At 36.1% G+C, this 21583-nt stretch overlaps 1 protein-coding gene across 2 annotated transcripts in view; it reads right to left on the bottom strand.

Moving 5' to 3' along the window:
• The window catches only part of rasgrp2 (RAS guanyl releasing protein 2 (calcium and DAG-regulated)), a 49974-nt gene that overhangs the window by 3990 nt on the left and 24401 nt on the right, over positions 1–21583 (bottom strand). For both annotated transcript variants that reach the window (XM_031900702.1, XM_004913516.3), the window contains exons 2-16: positions 15975–16111; positions 14715–14817; positions 13923–13973; positions 13684–13815; positions 11446–11596; positions 9824–9997; positions 9497–9613; positions 8452–8733; positions 7349–7426; positions 6872–6985; positions 5736–5851; positions 3882–4023; positions 2351–2387; positions 1893–2051; positions 241–307 (exon numbers count right to left, since the gene is read on the bottom strand). In XM_031900702.1, the coding sequence (XP_031756562.1) occupies positions 249–307; positions 1893–2051; positions 2351–2387; positions 3882–4023; positions 5736–5851; positions 6872–6985; positions 7349–7426; positions 8452–8733; positions 9497–9613; positions 9824–9997; positions 11446–11596; positions 13684–13815; positions 13923–13973; positions 14715–14817; positions 15975–16044 (1785 nt within the window). In that variant the 5' untranslated portion in view covers positions 16045–16111 and the 3' untranslated portion in view covers positions 241–248. The remainder of the gene's footprint in view (positions 1–240; positions 308–1892; positions 2052–2350; positions 2388–3881; positions 4024–5735; positions 5852–6871; positions 6986–7348; positions 7427–8451; positions 8734–9496; positions 9614–9823; positions 9998–11445; positions 11597–13683; positions 13816–13922; positions 13974–14714; positions 14818–15974; positions 16112–21583) is intronic.

The raw sequence follows: 21583 nt of genomic DNA, 5'->3' as shown, positions 1-21583 counted from the left end.
GCAACCAAAATTTAATTACAGGTAAGGTTGGTTTATCTGTTGTGGAATAAATTGCTTGTATTGATCAGCAACACTCCAAATCAATTTCTGGTTAATACATTCTGTAGGGTAGAAACATTGCCATTGGTTTATAAGTAAATTATTTTTTCCTCTTAACCTATTTTATCCCTTTTTTGCTGTTCATTTCTGCTATGCTATTCATCCAAGCATATCATGTCCTGATAATATTTTTTTACTCACATTAGTTACTACAAGCGGTCGTCAAAGACACCATCGTCCTCCAGATGTGGCTCTTCCTCTCTCAAGTCTGCAATAGAAAGAATAGAAAATTATTTGAAGATTGGTTTATTAAAGCACTGCATAAACTTCTTTTATCAGAATGACCACAGGCATTATTTTAACTATCACAAAGGTGAAAGATAATGCACCGGACAGTATTATAACCAAATACTGCAGGTCTCTATAAAAATATGTTACATAAAACAACCTTTTTGTCTAAATATTAAGTCATTTTCTGACAAATATGTTTCAAAATAAATGATCTGCTTGTTACATTCTTAAATATTTTATTTATAATAAATCAGATGTGCACCCAATAATTTTAAATAAAAAAAATATTTTTATAAACAGTTTTCATGTGATATAAATGTAAAGCCCTGAGACACAAACAACTGAACCTTTAGTATCCAACTGTGTATGTTCCACATTGCAGTTTCAGTGTAAGCAATGTGTAACATCCCAGATAACCTTTTACAAATCTGTATTATGGGTGAATACAGAATAAACATGTTGATGACTGTATTACACTGAGGGGATTAAAATTCTGAAGAATTCCCTACCTCTAAACTTACGAAGCCACTTGAATGAGTGGGGGAACATTTCCAGATTACTGAGCAAGTTTTGTTGCTTTATGGGTTCCCTAGAACTCCCACCATGCCCAGTTTGGCAGCAATTCCCATGTTCCAAGTGATGCAGTGATGCACTTTACATCAGAATAAGATGGACAGACACATTGCAGCTCCCTGCAAGTTCCCACAAGTTCAAGCAGCATGTATGGGTAATACTACTTTTTGAGAAGAGCATGAATGCACAATACATTAAAGCTGTGCTGTAAATTAGCCCTAATGTTTCTTCACTTGACTGCCTTAAAGGAACAGTTTATTGTAAAAATGAAACTAGGTAAAAAAAAATAGACTGCGCAAAATAAAAAATATTTGTAATATAGTTATTGTTTAGTGGAGGCTTGAACCTCGTACATTTCAGTTTTAACTCTAGTGTCCTCTAGATATCTAAAATGATGACTTGGTGCTGTTCCCTTGAAAGTGTTCAAGAATCTCATTTGTGGTGAACCCATGGCATGGCCATGTTTTTATCTATTAAAGATATCCTTATACTTGAAATAAGTGGTTTTAAGATATAGGTCCCACAAAGACAACCATTCTGGGCTGCCTTTGTTCTGCTGCTGAGGGTTTTATCTTGTTTCAACTATTTCCTCGCTGTTAGTGAGGTATGCATGTGAATATAGAGGTTGCATGTAGATGTAACAAACCTTGAGCAAGTTTTGTTGCTTTAGCCTTATCACTGAAAGAACATATGAAATATAACCTAATACTTTATTCATGTTAAGTTTATGCAGTCACAAGGATTTTTCATAAAAGCAAATATATGTGTTTGATAAGTTCATGCAAATTAGTACTTATGGTATAAGGCCTTATGTGTGAGTGTGACATCAAAAAGGACTATGATTTGAAGCATATTTTTCTTCTAAACTGAAAAGCTAAGTTTCCAGGAGGCCTTTTCCCTCTAAAACATACTTCTTAATATATTATCCGAATTAGCTGTTCTATAAATGAGGGAAGAAAATTAATAAATGTTATCAAGAGAACAGTTACCTGGATACAATGTTGATCTTCGAAATGACCTCGGAAGTGTGAAAGAGAAGTGGCGGCCCTTCTCCAGTGACTCACCCCTCTCACTCACACTTTTGGATCTCTTCTTGCACTCTATAGAAAGATGATCTTTGCAATGCTTGTGGCAAGTGATCCCACAGGCTGTGTGCAAGGAGAGACAAATTAATATAAAACAATTATGTCTACGATTAGTAATATAGATAGATTTCATACGACTATATATGCCTCAGATACATATTCCGTATATTAACGTTACATCCAATATCACATGAACACATAAAACTCCTAATGTTCCATACACAAACAGCACATCTTTTACAAACCACCAAATACCTATCTATGTAAAGTTATGTAATTTGTATATTATCTCCAGAAATTTACATAGATGATGTGCTACTACTATCTGTTTTGTACTAAGAGATAAAAATTTAAGTTCTTACCTCTACATTTAAGTCCCTTCTTATAGATTCCAAGTATCTAAAACAGAAAGTAAAATATCAATACAGCAGAAACTATTTAATTTAAAGATACAGAAATATGTAGGTGTAGGTTGTAAGTCCTGCTCTATGAGGCCTCATTTACTAGTAGAGGTGTTAAATTGCGCAAGCGCAGTTTCAAATAAAAACCAATCCATAAACAGCCTTTGAACAGTCTACTACAAGTTGAAAAATAAAAAAAGATCTAATTAGATGCCAATGCCAATTAGATGCTACCTAAACTGGTGCAATTTAGCACCTATAATTGTAAATCAGCCTCATTGTTTATTATATGTGTGGAAGGGACGTTTTAACAAGTAAATAACAGTGAGGCAAAGTGAGGAAATGTGAGAAAGATATTTTATTGAAAGTTTACTGTAGGGATTTATGGAACATTATACTGCTGGGCCACTGGTGTTTACAAGGAAGATGCTCTGGATCTGCATTAATGGCAACTATAGACACCGCAATCAAATTTCTGGGTTTTATAGGCTTTGTATGCTTTACATTAATACTGACCTCTGCCTTTATACGTGTGGAAAATGAAGGCTTTATTTTTACAGCCCATCCTTTGTTGGCTCATAATCAGTGCAATGGAGATGCTGTGGGCACAACATTTGCACTGCTGAGGCACTGAAGGTTCTATATTTTTACTGCAGGTTTATGTGAAAATTTGCTTTTCTTGTATTCAGCCTGCAGCATGTACTATGCCATGTTATACACACTGTAGTAAGTAGTACAGCAGTTGATTGATGTGATTTGTATGCCAATCTAGTGTTAAAGCACTACTGTATTACAATACAATAAGCTGCCATTTTCTCTCTGATTGGCTGGCAACAAGCTTTCTTTTCACCTCTCCATAGCCTTCCTATGGATTTATTCAGGTCACCTAAAATGTAGGCGGGGGTAGGCTTGCTGTTCAGAGCTGTTGACAAAATTAAGGGTGGGTAAACAGATTAATTGGCCATAAATTGAATTTTTCTAAGCAGGAACAACTCCAATACAATGTAGGGTTCAGTATCCCCCTGTATTACAAATAATTCTACTTCCTTCCTGCAGCTTTCTGGTTACTTGAATCACGGCCACTAGCAAGTGGGTAATGGATTGATAAAAGACTGGAGGGGGCCCAGGAAAAGTAAAAGAAAACAAGTTTTGGTCGAAGGGGGACATGGAGTATACTAAAAGTTAATACAGGTATGAAGGTGAATTTCCCCTATTACAAATACCACAATACCAGAAAACTAAAAAAGATTGTGCATGCAAATTATACTTTCCTGAAACAAATGCTATCGTTTTGCAAATAAGCTTTATTTAACTAGTAATGGCAACACTGTGTGACTTCTGATGGTAAAAATACTCCAAGTGTGGAACAAGGTAAAGAATGACTGATATTTTTTTTCTGGTCAGCTTAGAAATTACATGGATGTGTACTTTTTCATCTTAGTCCATTAGCACAATTTGTATGTGCTAAAACCCTGTGGGCTCAAGCACATACCAGATTTCCGCAATGCTGACATGACACAGGTCGCAGGAATGTCCTCTCTGCAAAATTGTGGATAAATCCCATTTTACAATCGAGCACTGAGCTAGCACGCAGAAAATATGAGGTCATCTCCTGTTTACTGATCTTCCCATCCCTGCACAAAATGCAAAAATAATCGTGTGATGAAAAGAAATTCAGCCACAGAAGGCTCTTATTTTTAGTAGTTAAAGACTTGAAATTACAGTAAACCACTATTAAGTAGTCCAGTATTGTACATACAATAAGATCTCAGCTTTTAAAGTCCATTAACAAAATTATCATACAAATTAACCACAGGAAAAACTGCCATATGTTTAATTCATGATCTTCACATTGCCTTGTTTGTGCTTTAAAAATTGCAAAGCAGAAATACAAGAAGTGGCGCTTGACAGTGAAAACTAATTTTAGTAATGCAGTTATTTGTATAGCACTTCTCAGTTCTTCTCTGCAGTGTTGTTTTTTTTTATAAGCACTGCCTCGCACAACTGCTTGTATCTGTCAAGGGGCCACTGCAGAAGAAATGCATATTTTGTGTATGGTCAATGGAGGAAGGAGTGGGATGTTTGTGGTATTTAGTCTCGTAAATGAGCAACCTTCCTTTTTGATCAGGCCAGCCTGCAGGTATTTCTGGCCCTGAATTCAGAGATGACATATTCTGCAAGAACTTACTGCACATCCCATGCACAGCCATAGTATATTACTGCCTCGTGCACAAAGTTCTATATCCCTGTATTATACAAGTAAAGTATGTAAATAGGCACAGCCTTACTGTTACAATGAAAAAAATAAATCCTTGTCCTTATAGGCTCTTTAGTCCCAGTCCCCCACAAGCATTTCAGGCAGAAACAAATCTGTAAGTCCAGGGGCTCACAATCTTTGCTAGATCTGATTACAAGATAAACTGAGGCAAAAAATATCTCCCATCACTTCCTTCCGAGTTACCAGTTTGTACAGACTTCTTATTTCAGGAGTTAAAGCCAGCAAGGAAGAGAATATCATAAATATCATACAGATATTGTTTTTAACAGCAGTTACACTTATAACTACAAAACCATAAAACATTTAATTAATATATATTGGAAAGTTATTTAGAATTATATTTTCTTTAATGAAAATCTGTCACATACATCTGTAGTAGTGATGTGCGGGCCAACAACACAACATTAAAGGTGGGTGCGGGTCCAATCATTCTGCCTCCCTGCCCGTGACCTAACTGAGCCCCACTTCCGGTCTGGCCAGGTCTATTTATAGTGGGTTCAGGTCTACGAATAGATGCAAAGCCATGGGCCGGGTGCGGGTGGAGAAGGGGTGGGTTAAGGTCGGGTATGTAGATATAGCACTAAGTGCATATAGGACTTATGATTACTGAAAAGTTGCTCCACAGCTAGCCCATGGAAACGATCCCCAACTTTCCATTGCTATACATGTTTGAACTATTCAACATCCTTATAAACAAAAATCACAGAACTTAAAAGGAGCAGACATTTTATCCTACCAAAACCCAGGTCCCAGCCTCTACAATTATGTCTTTTGTTCACATTTGTTATTGTTCCTTACCTCATCTTTTTTTATTTTATTTCTATTTTTCAATTTATAATTTCAATCATCAATTGAATTGCTGAAGCAGAAAACTGCGCTAAGCAGTCTGCCAAATGTAAAATTAATAATAAAACCAATAAAAATTGTCAGTTTAAAAAAAAAAGTTGCTCCACAAATGCTTAACAGAATGTTCTAAGGAGCGTATCCATGCATACAACCAGATAAACTGAACAGGTGCAACATATCCGACCACCATACTAATATAAAATGTGATTTGATCTTACTCACTGATTCTGGTCTATTTCGTTAAAGGCGCATAGATAAGGAAAATTGCTACGGACACTTTGGAATTCTTCCTGAGATATGTGACCATCACCATCTTCATCAAACAGTCTGAACACGGACTGTGAAGAGAATCAAATTTAAAGAGTTTGGTACAAGGTGATCATCAGACTAAAACATCCAAAAATTGATTACAAAATACATGTTTTGCAATAATTATTAGAATCATTCAACTTGACTTCAACAGGGCTTAATAGGAGAATACTTTGAGCTTTGCAGCAACAAGGGTAAAACTTCCTAGTAACCCATAGCAAATTAAGAATTATTTCAATATTCTTGATACTGGGTAAGTAAAAGCTAACTGTTGATTTGCTTGTATGGGTTACTGGACCTGTTTACATTCTATTCAAGTAATTACATAAACTCATAAACTCTTATGGTAATGTTTTGTTTAAATATTACACTGATTATGGCCCATTTCTATCACATAGTCTTATGGATATACTTTTATTCCCAGAGATATACTTATGGATATACTTTTCCTACCCAGAGACTAAGATTATCTCCCAGCTAACTATAAGAACAATGGCACAAGCAAAACACTCTTATTCACCAGAAAGCACTTTCTCTGTTACTAAATGAGAAAAAAAAAATCTCTACACATGCTGATTTTGCAGTAAGTATAAATTTATATTAGCTTAATGTAAATGCAGTGTGCCATACAGCATGGGAAGTAGCTCCTAATGGAGAATATTTTGATTTCATTGCCATGGTTCCTATGGGGAGGGCCATGACAAAATATGGTACTGAACTTATGGGCCTTGCCTGTCATTTGTATGCCTTATAAAGAATCACTTATATCACTTTCACTTAGAATGGCATTGAAATACTCTTTACATGTCATGAGTAGGACTAGGGCAAAGCTGTTACAAAGTAATCACCTTACAGTAGGTAAATATATATATATATCAGAAAGTATTTCATTTTAAAACAACTTCAGGTCTATAGTTTGCTACTGTTCTTATCACCTATAGCAACCAGCAGGTAGCATTTGACCTGTTTACTACATATGGGGTAACAGTTTAGGAATAGGGTTAAAAGTGCAATGTATCATTGCCTCTGTCCAACTTCAACCCACATACCTCCACCATTTTCTCGATGTGTTGGCACAACAGAGCTTGATCTGGTTTAGCTTTGAGGGATGCCCATTCTTCTAAAGGAGGTGATGGAGATGGTGGAGATTTTGCATTCGTTTGCTGGGAAAATAGGAGGAAAATGTTAAACAGTATAAACTGAAGGGGAGAGAAATCCCTTTAGCATTAAAGAATGCCCACTCTTCTAAAGTTGGTGATGAAGATGGTGGAGATTTGTCATTCATTTGCTGTGCAAACAGGAGAAAATGTTAAATGGAATCAATTGAAAGTGTTTTTTAAAGAAAAATATAATGTATTCCTTAGCTGCTGCATTTTTCCATATATACATAACTTCTACTTTTAAAGTGTATTGATTTTTATTCCATTGTATGTAACCTCCTGCTGCTCTTGCCATAATCTCATTTCTCTACTTTATTCTAAAAAATATCTATTTTAATCTGCTTATTTCTGAAGTTGCTCTCTCACCGCAGATCGGGCCCGAGGTTCTCTCTGAAGAGACAGCTGATAGATTTCTTCCTCTGAGCGATACTGGTCAAGAGAAACCTAACAAATAAGAGATGAAAGACTGAAATAAAAAGATAATACATTCACATAACTCTAACTTCTTTCTCATTAACTTTTACTGTACATGTAGCAACATTCTGTTGCTGTTTTGCTTTTGATTGACCTTGATTTTCATTGACTTGCAAAAGTCATCAGACCCTTGACCAATTTTAGTTTTTTAGTTCTGTTTGGGTAGAAGTGCTAGAGAGCTAACTTACTAAGCATTTGCTTCCTGAAGAATGCTACTTTCTGCACTGATCCTGAACAAAAGGCCAAACAAATACTGTAGTGACTCAAGAACAAAACACCCTACAATGGCATTATTTGAACACTAAGGGGCGTATTTATTATGCTGTGTAAAACTAATTTGCCGAAAAAACATATAAAAATATGTGTAAAATAATAGAAAAGATCGCCATCTGAACGCCGGATATTACGCCGGATATTACGCCGTTATTTTCCATAAGTTCCGGTGGAAGAAAAAACGTGTAAAACAATTACGCCGATTTTATGCTGTTTTTACGCCATTTTTACATGGCGAATCCTGGCGATGTGTGGCGAATTTTCTCGCCGTTTTTTTACACAGCATAATAAATATGCCCCTTAGGTGCACAAGTCTCACCCAACTAACTTGATCAACACAGAGCAACTCTATATGTGCTTACATTACTTCCAAACTACTTGCAAAATAATATGTATGTATGCAGGAGGAGGAGATCAAATACTTATGCAAGCTGCATATTCCAGGTACTTTTTTCTTCAATTAAAAAGTGATTTTGAGTTTCAGCACCTTCAAATGAAAAAACCAACAGATCAGTGTAGGATTTCTTGTTAATTAAAATATCAGGGTCTGAATACATTTGAAAAGTGCTGTATCTTCTTTTCCTCTCATAATCACACCTCTGTCATACTTCTATGCCCACCCACCCTACAGCTAAAAATTGTTTTATTCAGGTCATTTAAGTTGTTTTGTGCTATGTTTCTACTCTTTCAAAATATTACTTTTATTTATTCATTATTCTCACCGTCAACAAGTTTAGCAAATCAGGGTTGGCTTTAACTGGAGGTTCCAATCTCTGTGCTTCAGTGAGCTCATGAACAACTTTGTAGACTTGGCGCATCTTGGAGATGTTAATGATGGTTTTTGCTTTGTCTGCCCAATCAGGCAGTGCCACGTGGAGTGCCATGAGGTCCTTCAGATGAACTCCCAATGCAGGGAAACGGAAACCTTCACACGTTGCAAATCTGCGCCTGTATCTTGCATAGTTATCTGAAGAGGTAAGGAGCTCCAAGAGGGAATCAAACACCTTGCAGGAAAGCAATTAAAAGGGTTAAACTGTTCTGATATTTCTAAAAGCTCTTAAACCATTCATGTAGATACAGCATTGCTGTAGGAAGAGTTGTTAGAGTAGTAAAAGGCTGTTCAAACTTTTTACTACCAACACCCAATACAAATTTTAACAGACTATGATATAATATCAGTGGCAGTTTACATTTAAATAAGTTCTTATCAATCTTAAAAGGTGTTAGCAGGGAAACACTATATTTTTGTTGTCACAGCCCCTTAGCCAAGATAGAGGGAAGGCTGCTTTCACCAAAATTTCCCTTCCAAAAACACTTCCTTCCTCTTGTAGGAGCCTGAACTGATGAAATGTTATGGTAATAAGAAAACTAATAAATATTTTTTATGGTAAGAAATAGATACAAAGGGAGTGTGGCTCTAATTTTTATTTACTTAGGATGAGCAATATTTATAACCATTCACTTCCGGCTAGTCCAGCAGTATCTGTGCTACTAATTGTGTAGAGGTAGAGACCAACCATAATAGCAATTTGTGTGATGACCCTACTTACTTCCTTGTAGAAACATACTAGAATAACATACTTACTCTGAAAAAGTTTGCATTTTAGAACCATGCCATTTATACAATAGAACTACTTTAAACTTTGTATTTGGATACCCTAATATGGGGGTTGCTCCACATCCCACACACGAGAGATAAAACCAAAGGAAATGGGCACTTATTTAAAAGGATTTCTTCTAGTTAGACCCAAAAATAGCATTTCTTACCTTGGTAGTTTCTGCGCTAATGTGAGATTGAGTGTCCTTAAGTCGTGAAATGGAACTGTGGCTAAGACCACCCACCACAGACATTAGAGTGTTAAAATTCTGCAGCTGGAGCAGCCTCTACAAGAGATATACTGACCATGAAAAAGATCATTTTATACAACCTTTACTCATAATAATTTCTGTGTCCCTAGGACTTGTCATCCTTAGAATTATAAACAATGACACTAGTAAACTGTTGTAAAAAATAAATATCAACTCTCTTTGTAAGCAACAGCATGCAAAATATTCCTAATGTTGGATTTATAATACTAAAAAACAAAGACCTACCTCTGCCACCTGTACAAACTGTTTAATCACAGCTGCTCTCTGTTGAGGGGTATGTTTACTAAGCACCATGAGCTGGATCCACTGAGACACCCCATTGAACAGGGCTATGAACCTCTCCAAAACAGGGTTTCCAACTGTACAGCCATGAAGAACAAAGCTGTGGTAGTCTTGAAACTGATGATATAAAAACGTTAAGTTGTAATTATCAAGAATGACTACCATTATCTCATTTATATATGACTCTGACATGTCATGCACAGATGGAATATCATTCACATTGGTCCCTGCCGCAGTGGAGCTTATAACATTCACACGCTATCATCAGTTTTATCAAGAGCCAGTGTGCATCCCAGTGTGTCTTTGAAGTCTGGTAGGAGACCAGAGGAAGCACATGTAAGTACTGGGAAAACATTTAAGAACTTACATATGATTGGGAAGGCAGTGTGAAAAGTCCAAAAGCCAGACACAATTGACATTTTATTTTCAATTTCCACACTGCCACAGAAACCTCTGGCCTCCCCCATGAATACTGTGCTGCCTGCATTTGGCAGTGCTTTATTTACAAGGGGCAGTGAGAAGGCATGTAGGTGTTCCATCTACCTATTCCCTAACATGTTATGGAGTGGTGATGATCACAACAGAGCCCTGTAATTACCATGGCATGCAGTAAGGACAGCGCTGGCCTGTGCCTGGCTGTGCAGCCCATGCTGAATTTTGTTTTATCCAGCACAAGATGCAGAGCCTAGCCAGACACTGGGAAGAAGTGGGCACTGCATGAGCACTAAGAGGACATGTTCTTGCACATCTGCCCAGGTTCTATATAAATTAGCCCTATAAACTCATTGTAGTCCCCTGCCTGTAATTAAACGTAGAACCCCAGGGCTGAAGAGGAGCGGGGATTTACATAAAAAATGGAGGAAGCAGACCCAACGGCCTGGGCCCCCTGTGACCACGGAGTCTCCTTTCTCGATTGTTATGCCACTGCCTGAGACACAGAGAGTGTCTGGCAAAGAGAGACAGATTGCCAGGGCCTGAGTTGGAGAGTGAGTGCCAAGGGGCCTGTGACTGTGCTTTTACATACAGTATATATAAATTAGGAATCCACTATTTTTGGATTCAGCCAAACCCCGAATTCTTTGTGAAAGATTCAGCCAAATACCGAAGTGAATCCTAATTTGTACATGCAGGAAGGGTAAGGGTTAAAGAGTACATGCAGGATAAGGAAGGGTTAAAGAGAACAAAGAGTTTTCAAATTCCGTATTTATATGACAGTCACGGGATTTTAAGGATTTGGTTCGGCCAGGAGTGTAGATTTGTCTGAATCCTGCTGAAAAAGGCTGAATCTTGGCCAAATCCCAAAACGAATACTGGATTCAGTGCATCCCTAATATAAGAAAATGTTTTTTTTTCTGTAAGGCAAATGTTTCAGTTATGCTATTTACAGTAATTTATTCATTTGACTTGTGTGCATGACTCGTCCCTGCGTTAACAAACCTTTTCCTTAAGAATAAAACCTTGTATTGATCCAGTGCTTTATTTACTAGTGTCAGTGTACATTTTGATACTCATCCTAGAATCCTAGCAGTCTGTAAAAAAAAGGTGTTGATTTAGATTTCCATTACCAGAATCTTTGAGAATGAGTGAAATTCCAAGTGTGTTAAATGTTCAGCTAGTTCAGCTGGATCTAGGTGGTCAAACAACAAGGATGTCTTTCGAACTCTGCCGCCACTTGGGCCCCGTTGTGTCACCTGTCGCTTCCATCCATAGGATGGGCTATAAAAAAGAGCAGCAATAAATGAAACAATCCACAATTACTGGGTTCCATGGAGATGAGTAAAAATATTATAAAATGTTTCCATCAGCTACCAGCTCTTTTTTGTTTAGTTTATTGTGGTTTTAGAAATTCAAGGGTACAAGTCTATTTATTCTTTACTTCCATTAGAGTAAAATAGCAGCATATATTAAAAATTTGTGTTTCCACATATTGCTGAAGTTAGACATTTTTTCACATGTTTTCTTTTTTTGTTGATAGAACACCCCTTTGGGAGAATTTTAACAAGTGGTGCATTTAATGATGCAATTTAGGTGATGGACTTAGCTGTATTCAATGTGAGGACATAATAGGGTGTTGTTTGTTTTATTATAGATTCAGCAGCCATGGACATTCATCTTATTTAGGGCTTTGGCACACGGGGAAATTAGTCGCGGCGGCGCGATTTCGCGCAAATCGGCGAAAAAGCCTTGCGAGTCTTTTTCGGCGATTTCCAGAAATCGCGCCGCCACGTGTGCCATCCCACCGGCGACTTACATTGTCGCCGGTGGGATGGCAGGTGAAGGCAACTCGGGGAGATTAGTCGCCCGCGAACAGGGAGTTTTGTCGTGGGCGACTAATCTCCCCGTGTGCCAGAGCCCTTAGGTGCTTCTGATATTGTTTACTTGTGTTTTTTATCTTAGCTGCTAAGCTAGAAAAATATACCCTGCATAGAAAACATAAACAATTCATCGATATGCATTAGGGTGATATGAGTTTTCTATTTGGAGGCGGCAAGAATTTGCAGTGCTTGAAGAGATGGTAAACAATGTATACCATACAATCTCCATAATAATTTAGATGTGGCCTAAATTACAGTGGAGAAAAATGCAAGGAAGGTTAAAGCTCTCTGCTGGAAAATTGTAGTAAATTACATATACATCCATGTTTGAATCAACTGTATGCACCTATACTGTGCCTGCTTGAAAAACATTTAACTCTAAGTGCATTTGGTTAGCTCATGAAAAGCTCAATTGATTTTCATTACTTAGAGACTTATTTTATCAAATTTTGAATTTGTGGATTTTTTTTTGGAGCTTTTTTTCAATTTCAATAAATTTGAAATTTTACCAAACTCAAATGTTTGTCTAATTATTAAAAAGTTTGAATTTACATAACATGATCGAATTAAACAAAAGACTGAAATGTATCAAATTCATATTTTACCCATCATTTTCAATGGGTCTACAAACTCAAAGATGTGCAAAAGACTCAAATTGAAAAACTGCATACATTTTGCCTTGGACAACTCCCATTGACTTCTACATGAACTTATAAGTGTTTTTTTTTTTTGTTTTTTTTTGCATAATAAATATCATACATTTACATTTTGGAAACCAGAATTCAAATTTGGGAGTTTTCATGCAAAAATTGTTTTAATCATCTAATAATTTTGAATGGAAACATTGATAAATCACCTTCTTAGAGGCAGATTTATCAAAATGTTTAGAGCATTCTATTCATTCCTAGGGGATTTTTAGAAGTATATTTATCAAATGGTGAGTTCTAACTCTCACCCATTTATAAATACACTTCTAAAAATCCCATTTTTTGATAAATCTACCCTAAGGGGTCCATTTATCAAAGTACAAATTTCAGACATTTAAAAGTAAGATTCAAAAAATTCGGATTAAATCCGATAATTTCTAATTTCTGAAAATTTTGCATTGCGGTTGTACGAAAATATCATTGTACGATCTGAAAGTTCCAAAAAAGTTTCTGACTTTGATCCTTCAGTGCATGATTTTGGAAGCCTCCCATAGGACTCAATAGCACTCTGCAGCTCCAACCTGGCCCAAGGAAAGTCACAATACCGAAGCTTGAATGAATTCCGAAACTGTCGTAGTCAATGCGACAAATGCGATTTTGTTGCACAAATTGTCGCAAAGTACGGAAAAGTCACGGAAATTAATGAAAAAATCACAGAAAAGACGCATACTTAGAAAAAATATGAATTTTTAGCATTCAGACCCAATCCTACTTTGATAAATCAGCCCCTATGTGTAACATGCACTCCTGTTCAGTTAATAACATAGCTCCATGAACATACACACTCTCGATGTCTATTAGGTTACTCTCTCTTCTGTTTCCTTTGTTCTCCAGTGCTCTCTTTAGGTCTCGGATTTGCTCCCCAAGTTCTGGGTTGAGATCAAACTCTGCAGGAAACTCAGATATCCAGAATCTGGAAGGAATATAACTGGGCTATAGTTGGTTGTAAATGACAACACAAGTTTAAAATTAACATGTGAAAATATAGTATTATGTTAGCAAACATCAAGTAACAGATACCTCACAAGTTGACAGATCCTCTCCCGTTCAATATTATCACCAGATTCAGATGTGAAAAGTAGTTAAGGAAAGGGTAACAATTGTTAAGCTTACTGGAAAGATAAAATAGTAACATAGTAAGTTAGGTTGAAAAAAGACGTACATCCATCAAGTTCAACCATAATGCCTATATATAACCTGCCTAACTGCTAGTTGATCCAGAGGAAGGCAAAAAACCCATCTGAAGCCTCTCTAATTTGCCGCAGAGGGGAAAAAATTCCTTCCTGACTCCAGGATCAACTTGTAGTAAGAGCTATCTGCCATAACCCTGTATTTCCTCCCTTGCTAGAAAGCCACCCAACCCCTTCTTGAAGCTATATAATGTATCAGATAAAGCCTGCTGCAACAGATACTCTTTGATGCATGTCTGCATTTTTGTATCTGCTATCCTTAATCTACATATTTATAATGTTTTTATTATTTATAGTTCTGTTTAACACTGAACTCCTTTCCTATATAGCCCTTTTTAACCAGTTCCCCTGAAGGGCTCATTTGTAAATCCATATGCAGTGTGCAAAGTGCAAAAAAAGACTGCAATGCAAAGTGCAAAAAAACCCTGCAATTTGCCATTTTTTTGCACTTTGCATGCTGTATTTGGGTGTGCACAAATAGCCACAAGCCTCTGCGACTCCCTTCACTAATACCCCTTTTCTGTGTTACTATGGATCTTTTATAAGTTTAATAGTAGTTTTCAATATTTTCTAAATAAGATTAAGTAAAAATAGTAGGATTTATATGGAATATAAAGGATATAGAGCAAAGAGTTTTTTAGCAAGGTCGCCAGATGGTATATACCATGGATGCATCATCAAAAACATCTGGACCAATTCAGGATCTGATAGCTTTCCATCCTTATCTAGAAAGAATACATAGAGGGGACAATGAGACTTGATATATCAAAAAAGTTACAGCGTATTCTTCAACAGGTATTCAAATATGTGGCAAAATTATCTGGATGGCAATGCTTCTTGTTTCATTTTGCTTTCCTAACAATGGGCCAGATTCAATTTGATGAGAAAAACTTATTTCCTATTTCAATTCTAGATTTTCCCATGGAGCCAGATACAATTCAATGAGAAAATCTATTGAAATCTATGGGCCAGATTCAGTTCAGTAAGAAAAAGTTGTCTAATGGTTATCACATAAAAACTAGTGGACAAGATTCTTTCGAGTTATGTTTTTCTCATTGAATTGCATCTAAATATCACATAGGAATGAATAGAATGTGGGTGAGTTTTTTATGTATGAAGCTCTAAACTCATATTTTGATAAATCTGCCCCCAAGTGTCATTGCATCCATCCTGCCCCTTCTGCTAAATCATGCACAAGTTTGCCTATTGATGTTGGGAAAGCAGGTAATGTATTGGTGCAAGATAATCCTTCTGGGTTTATTTAATATTTAAATTGTTTTTATACAAATTAAAAGCCTTTATCTGGGAAACCCCAGGTTCAAAACATTCTGGATAATAAATCCCTTGCATGTACTTGTACTATAACTAGTTTTGGAGTGCTCCCACATCCCTTTGTATTTTTGTTTATTAGCAGAGTTATTCTGCAGGAATGAAAGGCAAACTTCCACTTTAATACCCCACATCTGTCCCTTATGCCATTGAAAAATGGATGTTAATTGTGGAGATCTCCCCCATAAAAGCTACAATGAGGGAGGATCAGTCTGTAAAGCCAATGATTTGGTTGAGAGACAATTTTCCCAAGAAATACAACCAAGTAGGGATGTGCCAGTCAATGAAAAGTTTGACTAGAGGTAAATAGGACCACTATATTTGTTTCCTTGACATGGTATGTTAGGCTGTTTTTGAAATTGTGTGTACAGAATAAACAACTAAAATTTAGCACCAGGGAAAATGCCTTTGTCATTCCCCTCTTTTTGTATCTGAAGCAAATTTGGCCAGATCAGTTTAACTTCCATAATACTCTGCTAATACTTTTTCATTAACCTTAAAGTGCTTTTAAAACACCATTTGTATTTTTTTTATAATAAAATTAATAACTTACCAAAGCTCTGGATGCATTTCGCCACTATTTCATCAATGGTGAGGCCCTTATCAAAACCAGATGAATCCATCTTAGTTTCCTCATTGGCTATTCCGAAGATCCAAATATATCAGAAGCAAAGCAGCACATAAACTCAGCTAGAAAGAGAATGTGTAGGTGATTAGATTCACTTGTGCCAGAGGGAATTGTGTGGTATCTAACATATAACATAAATGTAGCAATAGAGGAATAACAAAGACCAGAAACTGGTAAACAAGCTGAACTCTCCTACTCCTCCCTATATGTGAGTAACATATTTCTGAGCCTTCTGGCACTGTTCTTACATACTCACCTTCCTCCTTCCTGTTTTGAAATCTCGCTTCCTCTGCTCTTATAAAACCTGGGTTTACATTTTCTGAGTTTCATAAAAATGTTTCATTGAATTTAAAAGGTCTTGTTTAGTAAGACATTCAGCAAACTGTGTAAATATATATAACAGTATAATCAAAATAGCAAAAAGAATCTATTTTAAGATCACAATTTTTTTTGCAAATTGTTTAGCTATATTATATAGCCTGACCTGTTTGGCAATCTCCTACTGTATGATGTAGACAGCTTGCTGTTAGAGACCAGCTTCTCAGCCAAAGCTGCTCACTGCTATTCGCACACAGGAAAAGCAATTGCTTTGTTACATACTGTACTAACAAATGGATCTCATTACTACTAGAGGTCTGTAATTGCAGGACTGGGCCTAAACTAGAAGCTTGCAAATTTCTTCAAGGGAATGGTATTAACCTCTGTATTGCCAGTTTTTATATTCTGTACCTAAGAACCTGAAATGCTGTGGTCATAGCAGCTCTGCTCTCTAATATCGTTTCATGTGCAAGGGTTTTGAGTATCTAGCGTTATGCTATATGTATGTTATATTTTATCTTATTACAGTTAATGTATGTAAGGAAGGAAGTTGTGGTTAGATATACACTAAATTAAAGCATAAACTATATAGTATTTGTTCTACTTCACTTGCTACAAAAAAAAAAATAAGAAACATTTTGGTTTCAGCAGCACTCTAAAGTAATAGTTTCCAGGCACTTTATTTACCAGCTTATCACCCTTAAGAAATGAAAGTGGCAATACAAGGTAAGATTTGCTCATTTCTTGAGGTCGCCAAACAAGCAAATCTTTCCCCTGATATGCCTATCTTGGGTGAGTGATATTGTACTGATGCGATCAATTGGCCCTAGGGACAAAGGGCCATCACATTACAATCAAGGAGATACGAGAAGTCGGATGGAGAACTGACAGAAAAATCAAGCCTGCCCAATCAACATCTGCTAATTTTTGGCCAGATGTCAGCTAGGGAGGCCTGTCAGAGGGCCACATACACAGGCAGATAAGCTGCTTAATCAGTCTGACACACATCTGCAGCTTAAATCTTCTGCAGATTTACTGTTAATTCATGAACATTGTCCTTGCCTATTGCTCCCACCAGAATAATACAGTGTAAATTAGCACAAAATAGATATCAAAACTTGACTGCTACTTTTGTATTGTGTTCTTTTTTTTCACTACTTTCCTATCATACTGTTTTGTATACCCTGGAGTGCAAAAGGGATTTCCTACCTCTTCCCCAATAAATAGCGCTACCAACAATCACAATATCTAAGTACTAAGTGTCTTAGTACCATTCCTCTCGACTGAATGGCTATTATGATTACAGGTATGGGATCCCTTATCTGGAAACCCATTATCCAGTGACAGCCATAGTCTACAGATGTTTTCTCTTAATCCTTGTTTATTTATCACCACTGAGCAGATTTGTTCCTAAGCAACAGCCTTCAGCAAATCAGTAGTAACCTTTTTCAGACAGCTGCAGGTAGAACAATCAAAGCAAAAACATTGGCTGCCCTTGGTTACTGTGCAGGAGCAAATTGCATTGTTAACAAATGGGCCCAGATTGGGTTCAGGATCTGACATTTCTAATCTTTGACTGCTTTGCCACTAGATGTGTATCAATGCAGGTAGTGTTTCACCTTCCATTGTTACTTAAGAGCCAGAGTAAATACAAGTACTTTAACAGAACCAGAGTAAGCAGTTATTATTGCACAAGTCTTGTTTGTTGGCCACCATGAAATACTGTTAGCAGAATTGTTGTGTTCTTGGACTGTGGATAATCTTGCAGTAATCCTGCAATAATACTGCAACTTTTGCAATTTGTGCATGAATCTTGCTCTTGAAAATTAAAATTTCTCACATTGTCTGTATTTATGAAATATCCCCTTGGAAAACAATGGGTTATCTGGTTTGTATACTGCCAAAACACTCCCAGTCCCAACTGATATCAACTAAATATTTAAGTACATAGGACTAAATTCGATTTGGTGAGGAAAGCTTATTTCCTAATTTTACTAATTCCAGATTTTCCTATAGAGCCAGATGCAATTCAATGGGAAAAACCATATCACTGTTTATCACAGGAAAACTCTATTAAAGTCTGTGGCAAAAAACTGGACCTGAATTAGGAGTTAAGATTTCTCTCCTCAAATGGAATCTTGCATTTTAGGTTTTTATGTCATAAATCATAAAATAATATTTTTTCATTGATCTGAATATGCCCAGTAGTAAATAAATGAGCCTTTTTGCCCTATTCAGCATGAATGTCTGCCCCCAGACATTATGCTTTGCTACTTTTATCTCATGGGGCCATCTCCTCAAATAAGCTCTCCGACTGCAACAGTATACTTCTAATTTTGGTTCTTCTGTGAAAAGATTTATTTTCAGTCTTAAATAGGGGAACTTTCGTGTTTTTTGACCTAGCAAAAAACTTTTACACTTTGTTGTGAAGAAATTGTGAAGAATTAGCTTGGAAACTGCTACTCTCACATATAGGGGCCCATTTATCAAAGTACGATTGCTTCCGAATACAAAAAAATCGAATTTTTTTCTACGTTTTCGTACTGTGTGTATTTTTTGCGACTTTTCCATTAATTTGCACAACTTTTTCGTACTTATAAAAGCGCAACAATTTATACGACGTATTTGTTGCGCCAAGTACAAAAGTTTTGGATTCATTCAAGCTTCGGTATCGTGACTTTCCTTTGGTCAGGTTGGATCGCCAATACAAAATTATCGTGACTAATATGATTTTTTCATAAGCATTTTTGTGACATATCCGATCATCCGAAATGATCGTATCTAATCCGAATTTTGGGATTCGAACTCATACTGTGATGAATCAGCCCCAGAGACTGCAGTTTGCCAAAGGTCCTTTGACGGTACCTTTAGTAACAGGCAGACAGTGATCTTCATTCAGTTGGCTATGAGTTTTGGATGCAGCTGCTTCTCTGAAATGAAGTTGGATTTATATATTTATATTAGATACTGCAGTCACTATAGGTCTGCCTGGTGTTGTTTTGTATGCAAAAGACTGTGAGTTGTACTAAAAATATACATTTTAGTTACTGATACTGAGATTTTAGATGAAATTTTCAATTTGTTGAGAAATTCAGTTTTCAATTTTCCCATAGATCCATATGCAATTCAATGAGGAAAACTTTTCTCACAGTTTATTACATGGAAGCTCTATTTTTTTCTCATAATTGAATCTCACCCATAGGTTTTCCCATGATAAACCATAGCCATTGGTTTGTTTTTTCTATGACAGAGGCATGGAGTGGATTCTTAACCAAAGACGCATTGTAAACTTATGTAATTGAAATTCTCTATAACAGTCTTATCATGACATTCCCTACAAGCTTGATATTTAAAGAACCGTTAAAATTCACAATCCTGTGATGTCTCCCAGTAGATCACTAATTATTGATAATTTGTTTTTGTACTTTATTTTCATTATGATTTTAAACATATCAAGTACAGCCATCAAGTATTCCAGAGAAAAGGTCACATTATTCAACAGTAAAGATGCATAATGTCTGTACTAAGTTACAAACAATAATTTTAATTATACTTGCATAAAACGTGACACAAGAGCACAACAGAGCAAGTGAAAAAAACTAATGTATGTCTATTATGTAAGAGTACAATGTTTAAGGTGGACCCCTTTTTTTAAATATGCTTTATATCATTATAATTCAATGCATTCGGTATATGTTGCACATTATCCATGCATTATGGAATATTTTCACACATGGTAAAATGTATTTTTGGACTGAAATTCAGCAATATGTTCTTGGTAATTATTAGCATATAATGTAAAAAAAAAAGTTGATCAATCATTTGGAAGGTGCGCCCCTACACAGCATCCTTGGCCCTTGCTATATTTTCACTAGAAGATGCTCAAAGACTAGGACCAAAAGCAATTTCATGTACAATCTACAGAGGAGTGACTCTATTAGGGAACAGATTTTGCAAATAACATGGGGAGCATTGATACATTGATTGTATCAGGAATATTAAAATGTAATTAAAAATGTTGGCAATTTTCTAGCACAAAGAACTAAGACAGGTATATTTGCAAGAGGGTATTGTAAATAAGCATTACTACTATCTAAATTAAATAGAAAAAACAAAGACAAAGATTCTTACTTAAGAAACACTCTTATCTAAAAATTCAACTGTTCACCTTAATTATGATGCTAATCAGGATTTCATTAATAAATCAGGGAAAATAACCAGTGCTGCTTATACAAAAATTACAGGTGCTTAGGGCTGTGACAGACAGGGAGATTAGTAGCTGCGCAACAAATCTACAGATCTACTATCTATTACAATTATAAAACTATGTGTATAAAAGTGATCACGAGTGCATGCTGCAGTAATATATACAATTATTAGTGATGGGCGAAAAAATTCAGCAGGCCTGGATCTGCGGCAAATTCATGCTTTCCACCATTGACGAAATTGGATTTTATTTTCACAAATCTTTTGAAAGATTCACAATTTTTTTTTGGCGAAGCTGGACAGATTCGCTCATCACTAACAATTATATAGCATTAAACAATCACATTCTATATATCACTCAGAAGCAGAGAAGAACCTGGGTGAGAGGTGTAACCCTAAAGCAAGGTGGTTCATTTTTGTGCACTTGTGCCATTTAGTGCAGGGCCTATTTATCATACTAGAAAGATTGCCACCACTGTCACCATTTTTTACACATTATAAATATGCCCCGAATGTTCAACAGATGAACTCTTTGGGATAGTTAATTCAGATACTAAAGAGATCTTTACTGACAGACAATATGTATGTTTATGTATGTATATAATTTATAAAGTGTTACTAATGAACGCAGCACTGTACAGCAGAAAAATAAATTAATAAATAAGTAGGGGCCATTACAATAAAAGATAAATAGATACAGAGTACAATAATGAATACAAATAAATAAAAAGTATTGTTGCATTATAGATTCCACAGAGCTTAGCAACAAGAGATAAAAGGATGGAGGTCCCTGCCCCGTAGAGTTTATAATCTAAGCGATAAGTAATAGAAACACCAGAAAAACAAGGTCCATAAAATATTAAATAGAATATTTTAACTTGTGAGGGTTATATAATATTAAAATGATTTTATACAAAGAAATCATACCATAAAAAAAGTCAGAGGACTGGCAGCAATAAAAATCCCTAAGAAGCTGGACAGCCCTGAACTCTGTTAAGATACATGGCTGA

Source organism: Xenopus tropicalis, chromosome 4 (genome assembly GCF_000004195.4).
Source record: "Xenopus tropicalis strain Nigerian chromosome 4, UCB_Xtro_10.0, whole genome shotgun sequence".
NCBI classification, from domain to species: domain Eukaryota; kingdom Metazoa; phylum Chordata; class Amphibia; order Anura; family Pipidae; genus Xenopus; species Xenopus tropicalis.
Note: the sequence above shows the minus strand (reverse complement) of the source record. Positions and strands in the feature narration are given on the sequence as shown.